Source organism: Monomorium pharaonis, chromosome 2 (genome assembly GCF_013373865.1).
Source record: "Monomorium pharaonis isolate MP-MQ-018 chromosome 2, ASM1337386v2, whole genome shotgun sequence".
Taxonomy (NCBI): domain Eukaryota; kingdom Metazoa; phylum Arthropoda; class Insecta; order Hymenoptera; family Formicidae; genus Monomorium; species Monomorium pharaonis.
In genome coordinates this window covers 17,383,202-17,397,482 of record NC_050468.1, presented here as the reverse complement: position 1 = coordinate 17,397,482, position 14,281 = coordinate 17,383,202, and the positions used below count along the sequence as shown (strand labels likewise).

Genomic DNA, 14,281 nt, shown 5'->3' with positions numbered 1-14,281 from the left:
AAATAAATTGTATGAACAAAAAATTACTTCTATAATAAATTAATTTGTAAGCATGAAAGATAATATTATTATTAATGTTGAAAAGATATTTTAGGAAAATAAAAAAAAATACGTTAAATTGAAATGTATATATATGTATATATGTATATACATATATACTTATTCTGTATATATATATATATATACATTTTTATTTTTATAAATATCATGTTATATTTTGTACATGTGTTTAACAACAGAGTAGATTATAATGTAACTTCTGATAAAATTGAAGAAATGATAACAATGAATTATTGGATTCATAAATGATGGCTTTAAAAATATTTTAGAACATATATTTTTAGTTTCTTTTTTTTTCAATCAAATTAAAATTGATTTAAAAAATTTTAAAAACATTGTATTTCTAGGAATTTACTTATATTACCAGAGAAATGCCTAGCAGAGTGACAACGGTAACAATTTAGCTATGATTTTATTTTGCAGCGCCTCTGTGCTCATAAAATATATCGTTAAACTACGTAGTCAATATTTATGAATACCGTAGGTAATGTTCATGATTTTGTGGTTCTATTCCGTGCTAGAAGAAGGATCGTGCTGTAAATTACAAGATTATGTCTATATGGATGTTATATACATCTTGTTTATGTTATGTTTATACAAATATTTTTTATGTAAACAATACAAGCAATGTAAATTGTTATAAATTAAATAATTCAGAAAAAGTAATTAAGTTGTAAAACTACTGTTAATATATTTGACTTTAGTATTCATAAAATTAAAAAAATACAAATATGTAATATTAAGAATGAAAGAACAAAATATAATTTTCACCATTTTTAATTTTTGAAATTCAAGTCTTTTGTGATTCATTAAAAATATTTTTTTACATAGATGACATATAAACATAGTTTATACATTATAATTACACATATATAAAAATAGAATACCCTCTGTATAAATTAATGTTATTAAGATGGTACCTGATAAATAACGCAGGTTTTTCTCGAATAAATAAAAAACCTGATGTGATGGAGTTAAACAGGCTTTGGATTCGGTTTCAGCAACTTAAAATTCATAAGAAATATCTGGTTCGGGTAAACTTTCAAAAAAATTTTGTTGTTCTGTGTAATTAATTGTTATAATTTAGATAGAAAATACTTCCACGTGCATTCCACCCCCTCCCCACACACACACATTTATAGAGTGTTCTGTTAATTGTAAGTGACCACTTTTTAATCTCATGAATTAAAAGATAGTTTTAACAAATAATATGTTAAATTAAATGCTTTAAATTCCATATAAGCATAATGATTACTTGTAAAAATTATTTATATTAGAGAACGGACAAGTATATAAAATTTTTTCATGATAACATGAATATTTTAATAAAAGTTAGCGTTCTTCAGAAATACAACGATGTATGATATAACAAAATTACAATTACAAATTGTACAAGTTTTGTTGATTTAAAGTTTCAAAAGCGTCTATTTTTTGTCACTTTTACGGTGTGACCAACTTTCAGCAAAATACTATAAACAAATGACAACGTATTTACACGTTAATCGCTAATGCAACGGTCGGAAGTTTTTCTAATCAACATAATTAAAGGCAAAATTTAAAATATTACTTATACAATGTATCTAAAATAACATATCTAGATGAATATATCAATAGCGTTACGAAATACAGTAAATTATAAAATATGAGGACAAAATGCAACTACTATCTAAAATTGATTAGATTTCCTCACATTACATATATTTAAAATAAGTAAAAATTATTCACTAGGATACTCGTACATAGTGTAACAAGTACGAAAGATCGATTTTTTCAGCACAAGTGTTTTTAGCAGGGAGTGGATGTACGATCACGAGTGCGTTTATCCGCATGAGTAGGAATCAGTTTAACGATGTCTCCAAGTACAATATTGTTTGAACTTTGCGTGTCAGTCACACGAGGACAGTGCAACGATATGGACGTGTCACCGTGTTTCTCTTCCTTCCCCGTCGACATTTTACATTTTTGATGGTATTTGTTGATTTAGGAAATATGTAGGTCCAAAGATGGTTGTGTGTATAGTTTTAATTACACTCATCTCATTTGTAATATATTTTAGTGATGACACGACGCTAAGCAATTTGAATTACATTGATTCTATATTGTTCATGTTAAATCGGCGTTACTAATTAAACATTAAAAAAAATCTAAGGTCGAAACGTTGTAAACGTAACATTAATAAATTTGGCCAGTCTAGTTAATATTATATTAATTTTTTCGTTTATTAAATTATAGATAATATGTTTATTAAATTATAGATAATATGTAATTATATTTACTATATTATGCTTCTATGTATATTATTATTATAAACAGAAACTTAGTCTGTGGAATAATAATTGTAGATGCATAGTTTAATAACTATAATTATTATATAATATAATTACGCATAATTGTTATGTTGTATATGTAATAAATAATATTAATTATATCACAAATTGTATTAAAAATTATTCATTTTTCAAATCGTATTAAGCGAGCAATATAGTGTAACTGATTATTATTATACAATTTGTTAGTAAGTGATTATTTATCGATCATGAATCAATGATCATGAATCAATGAATATACACATTTTTTGACGATGGCTCTTTCAAGGTACTTTCAAGTGATAAATCAGTAGATAAGTAAGTATGTGCAACGGTCATGTATAGATAGCGCGCTTATCTATATTTATCTATATAGAAAAAAGAACTCATATCTTTATTATATTCTACACTGTGTCTGACGAAGTATCTCGTTTTAATTGTTACTTCGTTGTATTACGATGGATTTATCATTGCTTTCATCGACGTTTGTGTTATTATTGATTACTGTGGCTCTTATTATTGTCCAGAAAATTGCCACTGTGTTGTATTATACATACTTTTACTGGAAGAATAAGGGCCTACCTTACCTACAAGATTCGTTATCGTCTATTATAACGGATTGGAAATTATTTCTGGGTCATACTTTGGTCGATTATTGTCAATATGTGTACTATCGCTTTCCAGACGCTAAATATGTTGGAACAGTGGATTCTTCCTCGCCTAGCGTGATTATACGTGATCCCGAATTGATTAAAGATATCATGGTGAAGGATTTTGAATATTTCACAGATCATCGTAGTTTTATTGATGAAAGCGTAGACCCGCTGTTAGGTAAAGCCACTTTCTCTTTACGCGGAGATCGTTGGAGAGAAATGAAAAATATATTGAGCCCCACATTCACTGCCAGCAAAATGAAGTTTATGTTTGATTTGGTATCAAAGTGCTCTCAGAATTTCATCAATTACTTGGTCGATCATCCGAACCTCTGTCACATGCTCGATACGAAAGATGCCTTTCGACGATACACCAATGACGTAATTGCTACGACAGCCTTTGGTATAAGTGTGGATTCTCTGAAAGTTCGAGACAATGAGTTCTATACAAGAGGAGTGGAGGCTTCCAAATTTGCTTCTGGATTTCTACCGATCGTTAAGATGATGTTTTTACAATCGTGTCCATGGCTTGGTAAATCAATTGGTCTGACTTTGTTCTCATCGGCTACATCAAAGTTTTTCAAGAATGTCGTAGAGGAAACCATTAGAATGAGAAAACAGCACAATATCGTTAGACCGGATATGATTCATTTGTTGATACAGGCTGAAGATAAGAAAAGTGATAGTGCACACAAAATGACGTTAGACGATATCGTTTCGCAAGCTTTCAGCTTTTTTTTTGCCGGTTTTGAAACTTCTTCGTCCATGATGTGTTTTGTTGCTCATGAACTGGCGGTTAATCAAGATATTCAAGATCGTTTGCGTGAGGAGGTGCAGCAGCATCTTGCCGAAGAAAACGGCGAAATTTCTTATGAATCGCTATTAAAGATGTCTTACATGGATATGGTGATTTCCGAGACTCTTAGAAAGCATCCACCACTAGTTTTCCTTGATAGATACTGCACTAAAAGATATGAACTACCTCCATCGCAGCCAGGCTGCAAGAATATAATCATTGAACCTGACAATGTAATATTATTTCCTGTTTATGGTTTACATCATGATCCAAAGTATTTTCCGAACCCGGATAAATTCGATCCAGAAAGATTTAGCGAGAAGAACAAAGACAGTATTTTACCATATACTTATCTACCATTCGGTCATGGACCCAGAAAGTGTATCGGCAATCGATTTGTTCTTATGGAGGCTAAAATTTTATTAACTCATCTTTTACAAAAGTTTACTTTAAAGACTACAGAAAAAACTGTCGAACCAGTTGTCTACAGTAAAGACATTACATTGCAAACTGTTGATGGATTTTGGATTAACTTGGAGAAGAGAGAAACGTGAAATGCTTGTACGAAATATATTGCACTATGATATAATTGAATTGTCGGGAGAACATTATTGTATATTTTTAACTTTCAAAATATTTAACGTTTTCAAAGATGATAAAAGTGTATTGAAATTTATTTGTGATCCATTATATGATATTGTATGATAATTCAAGTCAATCAATATTAATGCAAATTGGCGAGTTGTTGAGTTTTTGATCATACTGATCGAATTTTAATAATTAAAAAAAGAATATTGGCGATTGGCTTTTTTCTTTAAGGATCACTTTAAGCATCATAAAAATGTAAGAAAAAGTTTCGCCATTTGACCAAACAGTTTTTTGTATCACGTATAAAATTATTTTAATGGTCTAATATAATTTTTGAATTTATATCTAGTTAAATTCCATTCAATAAAATTTTCTGTATAAAAATGAAATATTTGATTACATAACTAATTTATTTCAAAACATGTTTCTTTAATTATTTTTATAGGTGCGGCGAACTTCAAGATAAACTGAAGGTAAAATTTTCCGTAGTACTATGCAATCTCCAAATGAAACATAAACATTCGATTAGACAAAACTGTTTGAACAAATAACAGAAAGATTTTTAATTTCAAGTAATTATTCTCTTTGCTTATAAGTTACGAATGAATATAGATTAATTTTACAAATTAAATAATAATTAACATTAACACTATCTATACATTCAAATCCGGTTTAGATAAATTGGCGCTAGTTTGCTGAACGTTCATTTGTGGCTAAACTTTTCCTTTGAGTTGATTTCCTATCCGTTACTAAACATATAATTATTTCTTATGTAATACATTTACTTTATTTTACTTAGGTTTATAACAGCAATTTATATTTATATTTTGTTTATACTTGTATTTTTGTTTTCGCTGCAAATATATCATTAATTAGTATTTAATTTATCCTAGTAGAAATTTAGTGCAGCTTTCGATTATTAAACAGTTAGTCATTGAACAGTTATACTGGTTTTTGTCTATAATAATTGAACAACAGAACTCTTTAGGATTCCAATCAAGATGTATATAACGCTCGCAAAAAACTATAAAATGATAGACATTATCTGTGGGATTATTGGCTATGTAGTTCAATGTTACTATGTTATGGGCATAGAGGCGCTCTAAAATGGCCGTTCTCAGGCTTTTCTTCAATATTTTAAGGACCATGTAGCGACGGTAGAAAACCGAGAAAACCTGTTTTCGGTTGAGTTCTTGCTAGATATTTACCAATACCAGCTCATGGTAACGAATGCAATTTATCCATTATTTATAAGAAAAAATTATTAGTTTTAAAAGTTACAATTTGCATATATTTTAAAGTTATATAATTATATTTTAATGGTACATAAATAAAATTTCAGTAATAGTCACCTAGCCAAATGTTAACAGTATGCTAGTAGTTCACCAGCAAATTTGATCAGTATATTGCAGAGAGTTGACATTAACTGCACATTAAGCTTGTGTTTCTGCTTGCAGAGCTTTGAGACCATTATATGTAGGAATAACGGCAACATGTAGAAATAATATTATTAGTCTATAAAATTATAACGCTATTGTTAATATTTTATTGAGAGAAATGATACGATGTTTGACAATTAACATACGGAATGCAAAAATAAATAAAAGAATAATTTAATACACCTTCTTTGTGCGACTTAAATAATAATTTTTCGTTATGTAGTATGATCTAATTTATATATTCTTCATTGAAACATCTTCTTTTATAAATTTGTAATACATCTCTTACAATAATAATTTTTCGTTACGTAGTATGATCTAATTTATATATTCTTCATTGAAACATCTTCTTTTATAAATTTGTAATACATCTCTTACAATAAAATGGTAAAAAAGGTTTGCAATAAACGAGCTTAAAGAGAAGTTAATTTCAATAAAAATGCTTGGTTTATTGTTAAAGTTTATCCATTGTCCTCTGAATATTTGTTGCAATAAATGTGACACAATACTGCAAACTTTTCGTCGACGGAATAAAGATCTTTGTTGTTCACAAATCTCATTTTCTGCGCCATTGGGGTTAGTCAGCATAAAAACATTCTTCTCTGCGGAAACATCCGTAGATGCTCAACAGAATACATTTATTATTTTCAATCATGTTTTTAGATAAGATTTTATATTTATGAAAGATGTATTTACAACAATATTTCTTTCAATATATTGTGAGTGTGGGTATATATATGATAAAAAATATAAATATTAAATATAAATCTCTAAGCATCTATATTCAGTGTTTAAAGTGGTTAAATTTATATTTTATTTCTATATAATAAAGAATTTTCATAGAAAAGTCAAACCGATACAGATACCGATATAGTTTTAAGTCTCGATATATTTACAAATATATCCTTTATTTACTATCAACCAATCCCATTTTTATTGGCAAAAGAGTTTAATACAAATTCGAAGGAATAAAATACGCATGTTTCATGATGCATCATGCAATCGAAAGAATACATCAACGAGCGATGCGCTCGTATTCGGTCTCGCACGTACCAAATGGGATACGGTATTCCGTGAGTTTTACTGCAGAACTGCGATGATATAAAAAAAAATTAGACTGCATAATTCTTTTCGACGATTCAAGGGAATACGCGTATCCGTAACCAATGCGCCGCGTCCATAAACTCGAGTCGCCGTAAAATTCAAACGCTTCTCGTATGCAAAAAGGAGTGCGTGACGAGTCACCATAAATTTCTGGAATTTCATTACCGGGTCATTACCGAATTTTACGACATCAAACTCGGTAAATTCATCTAATTTCTCTTGCCCTAGATCTGTCCATTTCACGATCTTTTCGGCAATGCAAAATTTTTAATTACAAGTTGGTTTCTAGAACTAAAGGAAGAAATAAAACATGCATTAAAAGGATGGTTAAAAAAATTATCAAAGTTATATTTTTTGTATAAAAAGTCCAAAGAAATTATTAATTTGTCCAAAATATAAAAAAAATTGTAATTAAGAAAATATGTAACACATATTGGCAAATGTTTCATTTTATATTTAACCGTAAGTGCTATCTTCCAGATTCTCAGTATACCAATTGTGTATAATATATAAAAAATAAATGTGTATGTCTAGAATTAAATATATTCTTGCCGATCTTTTTATCCTGATTATAGAAACATTAAAGTTATATAATTAAGTTTTTTAGTCTCAAATGACAAAATAAAAATGCGTCTTATTTATGCAAAAATGGTCTTATTTACTTAAAAAGATTTTTGTATCATAATTAGTACCAAAAAACGTTTTAAAAAATATAAATTACTTTGTAATCCAAGAAAAATATTACCGTAAAAAATTTTACTGTAATTGTTTAAAAAATTCATAACTTTTGTGTTAGAGATAAACAAAAAAATATGTTTAGTTTTAAAAAGGCACATTTTGAGCTGTTAAAAAATGGATTAAAATTTCGATTATTATTAAATTACACAAAACTGAAAAAAAAAGATAAATTTTTAAATTTCTGTTTTTGATTAACAAGTTGATTTAACAAATTGGTATAAAAATTAAAATTTTTTAAATATAAACTTTTTATAATGTATGTTTACACACACACACACACACACACAGAAATAAAAAATTTATTATTTGTATATCTATAAATTTTCTGTATACAATATTGTTCGGTGAGACTCGTGAAGAATTGTACTACAGACATACAGAGTTCTTTTGTCTTTTTTACATGGATAAAATTCATAAACGAACCACTGACTTCTTCCTCTGACTTGACGTCAGACATGGATTTTTCAGAGCGATTGGAATAAACATAGTATTTCAGTTTACAAGTTACCCTTTTTTTTCCGTCTTTGCAGTTACATATTAATTTATATTAGAAAAGTTGTTAATATTATTAAATATATGCATTAATATTTAAATCACTTATGGTCATAAATTTAGATAAATTATTTATTATTACAGTGTTTTTATATATAATTTAAAATTAAATTATGTGTATGTTTTTTCTTTTTGGTCAACAAATATTTCTTTATTTTCAAGAATGAGATGTTCATAATCAGACATACAAAGCTTCGTCGACATTCAATCGCAAATTTTACAGTAAATTGTCTATCTCTTCTGTCTCTTAAGAAAAATCGACCACCACATCATTATTTGAGAACACAATGGAATACATCGTTGTAGAATAAATGAGAAACATGCACGGCTTGAAAAATAAAATATATCGAGGTATATTTTCTTACAAGAAAGAAGGAAATAATGATGACTTTAATATTAAAAATATTTGTAAAATAATAAATCTACTTTTTCTCCAGCAAGAAAAGGCTACTAAACATAAAATGTTAATTTATAAAATACTTTTCATACTTTTTGATAAAAAAATTATTTTCCTAATTCTAATATTAATATGAAAATTACTGTAAGAGCAGTTGTATTTTCTCAATTAATTACATATTTATTTTTACATTTATTTGCAAAGTCCTTTTTTATAAAACAACTATCAATAATATTTATAACCTACTTATGCAACGTTATCAACTTCTGCATTAGACAAAATGTTTAATTAAAAAACAAAATCTATTATAGTTCAATTTTTTATAAACTCTATTATAGTTCATATATTATTACATATATTATTCTACTGGCTCTATTTGTATCATGCATTGCAGCATATTGATTACAGGACTACAATCGGTGACATTACTAATTTGGCGAATATAATGTATCAATTATTGGTGCTATTGTTGACATAATTATGTCAATGTTTCCAGTGTACTGCATCCCTTCGGAGATAATATATTGATTCTCTCTCGAGACCAATTGTCGTAGTTCCATCAGGATGTAACCGAATGTATCGTCGTTAGTAACAAAAGAAGATTTGAAAGCGCGCATTGAATCTAGAAAAGAGAAGATATTCGAGGATATTTTCGAGAGTGGCAAGGAAAGAAATAGGCAGAATGTCGTCGCGGTAATCGGCGATCGTTCTTCGTTTCAAAGAGAACGGCCGCGAATTTCTCTCACGTAAACCTTTCCTGTTTCCGAAATCCTGCTCGCATAGGATGACCATTCTTTTTTATGTGGCAATCGAGAGAACAATCGAATACAAAGATATATAATACTAAAAAAGAAATTAAACATTTGTGTTTTATTGTTGTCAAAATTATTTAATATTAAATAATTTTATTACTAATTATTAGTTAAAAAACAGATAGATATAACTACAAATTTAACGTTTTATATTTTTTGTATAAACATAAATTATATGATAAAGGGATACGATAGTTTATTTTAATTATTATATTTTTTATTATCTTAATTATTAATTATATTATATAATTTAGTATAAGAATATAAAAGCAATTTAAATATATTAAATAAAGAAATTAAATTAATTTTTATCCATGTCTATATTCTTTCACTTCTTTCGAAACTTTACTTATCGTTGTAGTTTTCTACGGAATGAAAGAAAGACAGAGCAGCGAATTCGCTGTCGCTGAAAATCGCGAGCGAACGGGGACAAGTGTGATTTGTGAGACGTTTATTCCGCGCGATTGCCGCATTTATTTCTACGTGCCCGGTTCGCGCAACTTCGTCCAATGATGTGGAGAAAGCGCGAAAAAAAAAAGAAAAGAAACGAAGAAACGCAGCACGAACGAACCAGCCATGCCGGAGCGCCGATTATTCGACGTATTCTGGATTATCTCTTCATTTCGCCGTGTTTCGCTCGCGCACGATGGTATTCTACGTGTTCGCAAAATTTCGCTCATGGACGAGAAAAGGAGCAAAAAATATTTCTGTGTTAAAGAAACACAAGAATGTAAGTTCGCCGACTAATTTATTCCTTTTTAGTAAAAGCTTGCAAAAAAGTCAACGCAAAGGTATACCGCTTTTAGAATAAATTAAATAAACATGGACGGTACCAATTTAGTAAAATAGAAATTTCTATGTAAAATAATACAGTTAAAATAATAATTTATTAAAATAAGTTTATATAAAAAAATATAAATCATATTTATAAAAAATCATATGTACGTTTTATTGTAAGCTTGCATTAATATGTATTTCCAAATAATCGTATTTGGAGTTATACTTGGACTTTATTCTGCAATATACAAAGTTTATGTTTCTTTCATTAATAACATAAGTATACGTTTGAACTTTTGTCTTCTGCTTTTCAAATACAGATTTACGGAGTCTGGAAGAAAATAGCTACTTAAATATAGAAATATAAACTTTTCAGGGGAGCAAAGAAGAGAGAAAGATACTCCATCATTTTCAATTAGAGATATAACCAGTTAAAAGTTTCATATAACGTAAAAGCAACCTTCTCCTCGATTCTTCATTCACAGTTCAGACTCCACGTGTTTCTTTCTCACGCACGTTTGCTGTTTCACGTCGCTTTGTATAAAAAAAGGAGTTCGCGACATGCTCCTATAAACTTGAATAATGCGTTTTAAAAGCACATCATTGCCAACGGTCAGTTATTTCGCGTGTGGGGACCGGCAGATGAGCGGATTAATGAAATACGCTTAAGGAAATACGCACTCTGCAAATATGCATAAAATGTTCTTTATTTTTTTTTGCCAAATTTAAGCAATACTGAATTCGCACAACGGATGCTACGAAATCGGCTTGGCCGTCGATCAGCACGATGCACTTCGGCGATAGTGTTCGCGGATCAACGCCGCAATCGTCGGACTATTGTTTATCAATAAATTTTCCGAGAGGATAACCGACAAGAATAATGGTGCATTGATTGGAACGAATGCGTGGCACTTTTTTTTAGTTTTCGTAACGTTGTCAAAAGCAAACGCGAAGCACATACAGTTTCAAACAAACTAATGTGTGCTTGTCCATGTGTATGCATACATATTAAAATATACATCATAAAATAAAATCCCAAAATCAAAATTTTTTTCTAGAAATATCGCTATAAAAGCAATATTATTCAATGCATTATTACACGTATGTAGCAAGTATTAGCTTAATATATTAAAATAAACAAGTTTTCTTTTATGTCTGGTTGTACCATCTTTTTTATTTATTAAATAAAATTTGTTTATAGTTTTTAACACGATGTATTGATATATTCGCGTGCGCCCAATTGTATATATTCTTAAAATATAAAAAAATCATATATATATCGCATACTAAGCTAAAGAAAATAAAAAGTAATCGTAATTATGGTTATTTGTTGCGTTTCGGGTTCTTCGTTTTCATTGGGATATGAATCAGGTTGTTCTTCGTTCTTGAATTTTTTTAGATCTTTCATGATTAAGTTAGAAAATTAAAAAAGTGTAGATAAATGAGAAGCGTGAGAAAGATACAATCATCGTTATTTTGCATGTTGAATTGCCTCTCTTTTGGCTTCAACGCACGCACGACGTGGTTACTTAAATTTACATCTCACGGACCGAGTAAGATTGATAATACCGCCGAAGACGAATTATGGTACGACGCTCTTCCCTTTCCATTTAATTCGTCTGTTACTTAATAATTCAGTGCCCGCGGAGAATTTCAAACAAGCTATTTAATTCCTCAACCCCTGTGCCCCCGTCACATCTATCAGTCGTATTCTTCTTTCTCTTACTGCAGTACTTTAGCAGAATATATGAAAATTTAATATACTATCACGTTCGGATGACATTATGACGAAGAATCTGTAGCTATTATGTCATATTTTGTAGCGTCTACATAGGATAAGTTTCAAAGGAGAACATTGTCCCTGAGGAAATAGAAGATTGACTTTAATAAAAAGTGTTCTTCTTGAAGTAGTTTGTTTTCTTGTAGAATATATTATATATGATAATTAACAGCTAACAATTTTATGGAAAGAGTTAAAATTTTTAGAAAAAAATGTTAATAATAAACACAATTTTTTAAAATAATAAATAAAATTAATATATATGTATATATATAACATTTTTGATAAAATTTTTCATAAATGTTGATTTTTATAAATAATTTTATACTTTAATAACATTTTTTTACAATTTATTAGGTTATCTTTTAATTTAAGTTAATTATATTAAAAATGTAATTATTTAATTAAAACAATATTCATTTTTATCGTTCAAGCGTCAGCAGTCACTGATGAAAAGTTGAACGCGGTTTATTTCAAAAAGCGGACAATGCAGTGAATGCACATTTCACTCGCATACGTCTCTCTGTTTGTAACAATTGTTTGATTGACGTAAAATGTTACGCGTTACATGACTTTCATCAGCAGAATGTGGTAGATCAAAAGAAGTGAATAAGAGCAGTAGAGCAGTCTATCACTTGATGGGATCAGTTTGCCATTTCTTTCTTCACTTTTTTGTTTTATTCAATTTGCGTTATTTTTTTTCTTCATAATAAAGTATTTTCGATGCTGTATTTGGTAGTTATAAATTAGGAAATACTTTAATTCTTTTATAAAATTATAATAAATATTGAAATTAATTTGTTATTTCAATAAAGAGCGATTTATTAAATGTATTCTAAGTTTTTGACTCAGGTTACATATTAGTTTTAATTTTCCTTTAATAATCAAATACATAAGGTACTTGTACCCAAGATACTTATATAGCCATATACCTAAGGTATTTGTATGACCATGTACTCAATTTGGCTCACTCCCCATTTTCAAATAGTTACACAATGAATTTCACAGATAACGCTAATATATCGCTCAGGAAGTCGATATGATGTATTTATACTAGTTAACTGCTCAATATCTCCTTTCTACAGCTTGTAATTACACTTTATTCAAATTGTGTTCTTCTGAATCTAAAATTTTAGAAGTTTTTGCTTTGTGTAACTATCATGTAACAATTATAAATATCCACAATTCACATTATTGTAGCTCTTTATGCTTTTCAACCCTATATTTATTTTATATTTTTATTAAAACATCTTGTTTATAATTAAAGAAAAAAGATCTTTGTATTGTGTAACCATTATGGCCACAGACATTACTAAAGAAACAATATATTTTATTAATATAGAAAGAAAGTTATGATTCTGTTTCTTTATTTAATGTTTGTTTATAATTTGATTAGTATTTCTTTCTTTAATTAGTTAAAGCTTTTTGACAGGTAAAAGTTAAGATAACGCCCTTTGTAATAAATAAACACAGTTTCATTATTTAATGATTAGCTGTATATATAATTTTTTTCGTATATTAATAAATGCTTAATTAAATATATTGATTCTGTTATTTCGCATTTTTTCGAAAATATTTACGAAAAAGAGAAAAATATATAGCTGGGCCAGACCATATTGGATATACATATGTATATGTAATCATTGATCAACATGGCCCAAGTGCTATCTTTTTGTTAAATCTTTACTATACTTATATAAATAATTGAAAATGTTTTATATATTTTTTTAGTTTTAGAAATATTTCCTATTTTTAATCTGACCTTTATTTTTCAATTTCGTATTCATAAAAAATTAGAAAAATCTCCAAAGCTTAGGAGAAAGGGGCATATTGGGTACAGGTGCCTTATAAATATATATGTTTGACTATGCATAATTAATGTGAATATTTTGACAATAAGTACAATGATCTATTGTATATGACATAAATATATTATAATAATAAACGGAATGTAAATTTTTATACAAAATGTACACTCGTCTATTATCGCATGAAAGATCCTTATAAAAGATTCGTATATACGTACAGCAGTGCATCTTTGAAAGCTCTCACAACTTTCATTAAACAAAATGAGAGTTGTGCAAGAAAATTAAAAAATGCAGTCAATAATATAGCAAGGATCATCAAGATTTTAATGTTACTTCGCATAAGAAGATATAATGTTTATGTATGCGCATACGTAATGCGTTTTTTGATTATATGCTGTTTATTTTGTAATCAATTGCTTAATAAACAAATTAAAAGATCAGAATACTAAAACAATTTAAATATTGCAATTC

At 28.4% G+C, this 14,281-nt stretch overlaps 1 protein-coding gene across 1 annotated transcript; it reads left to right on the top strand.

Annotated features, from left to right (window-relative positions):
- Positions 1-2,723: 2,723 nt before the first annotated feature.
- On the top strand, positions 2,724-7,282 carry LOC105832703 (cytochrome P450 9e2-like). Its single transcript, XM_012673881.3, has one exon. The coding sequence runs from the start codon at positions 2,825-2,827 to the stop codon at positions 4,367-4,369; it is 1,545 nt and encodes a 514-aa protein (XP_012529335.1). The 5' UTR covers positions 2,724-2,824; the 3' UTR covers positions 4,370-7,282.
- Positions 7,283-14,281: the final 6,999 nt, after the last annotated feature.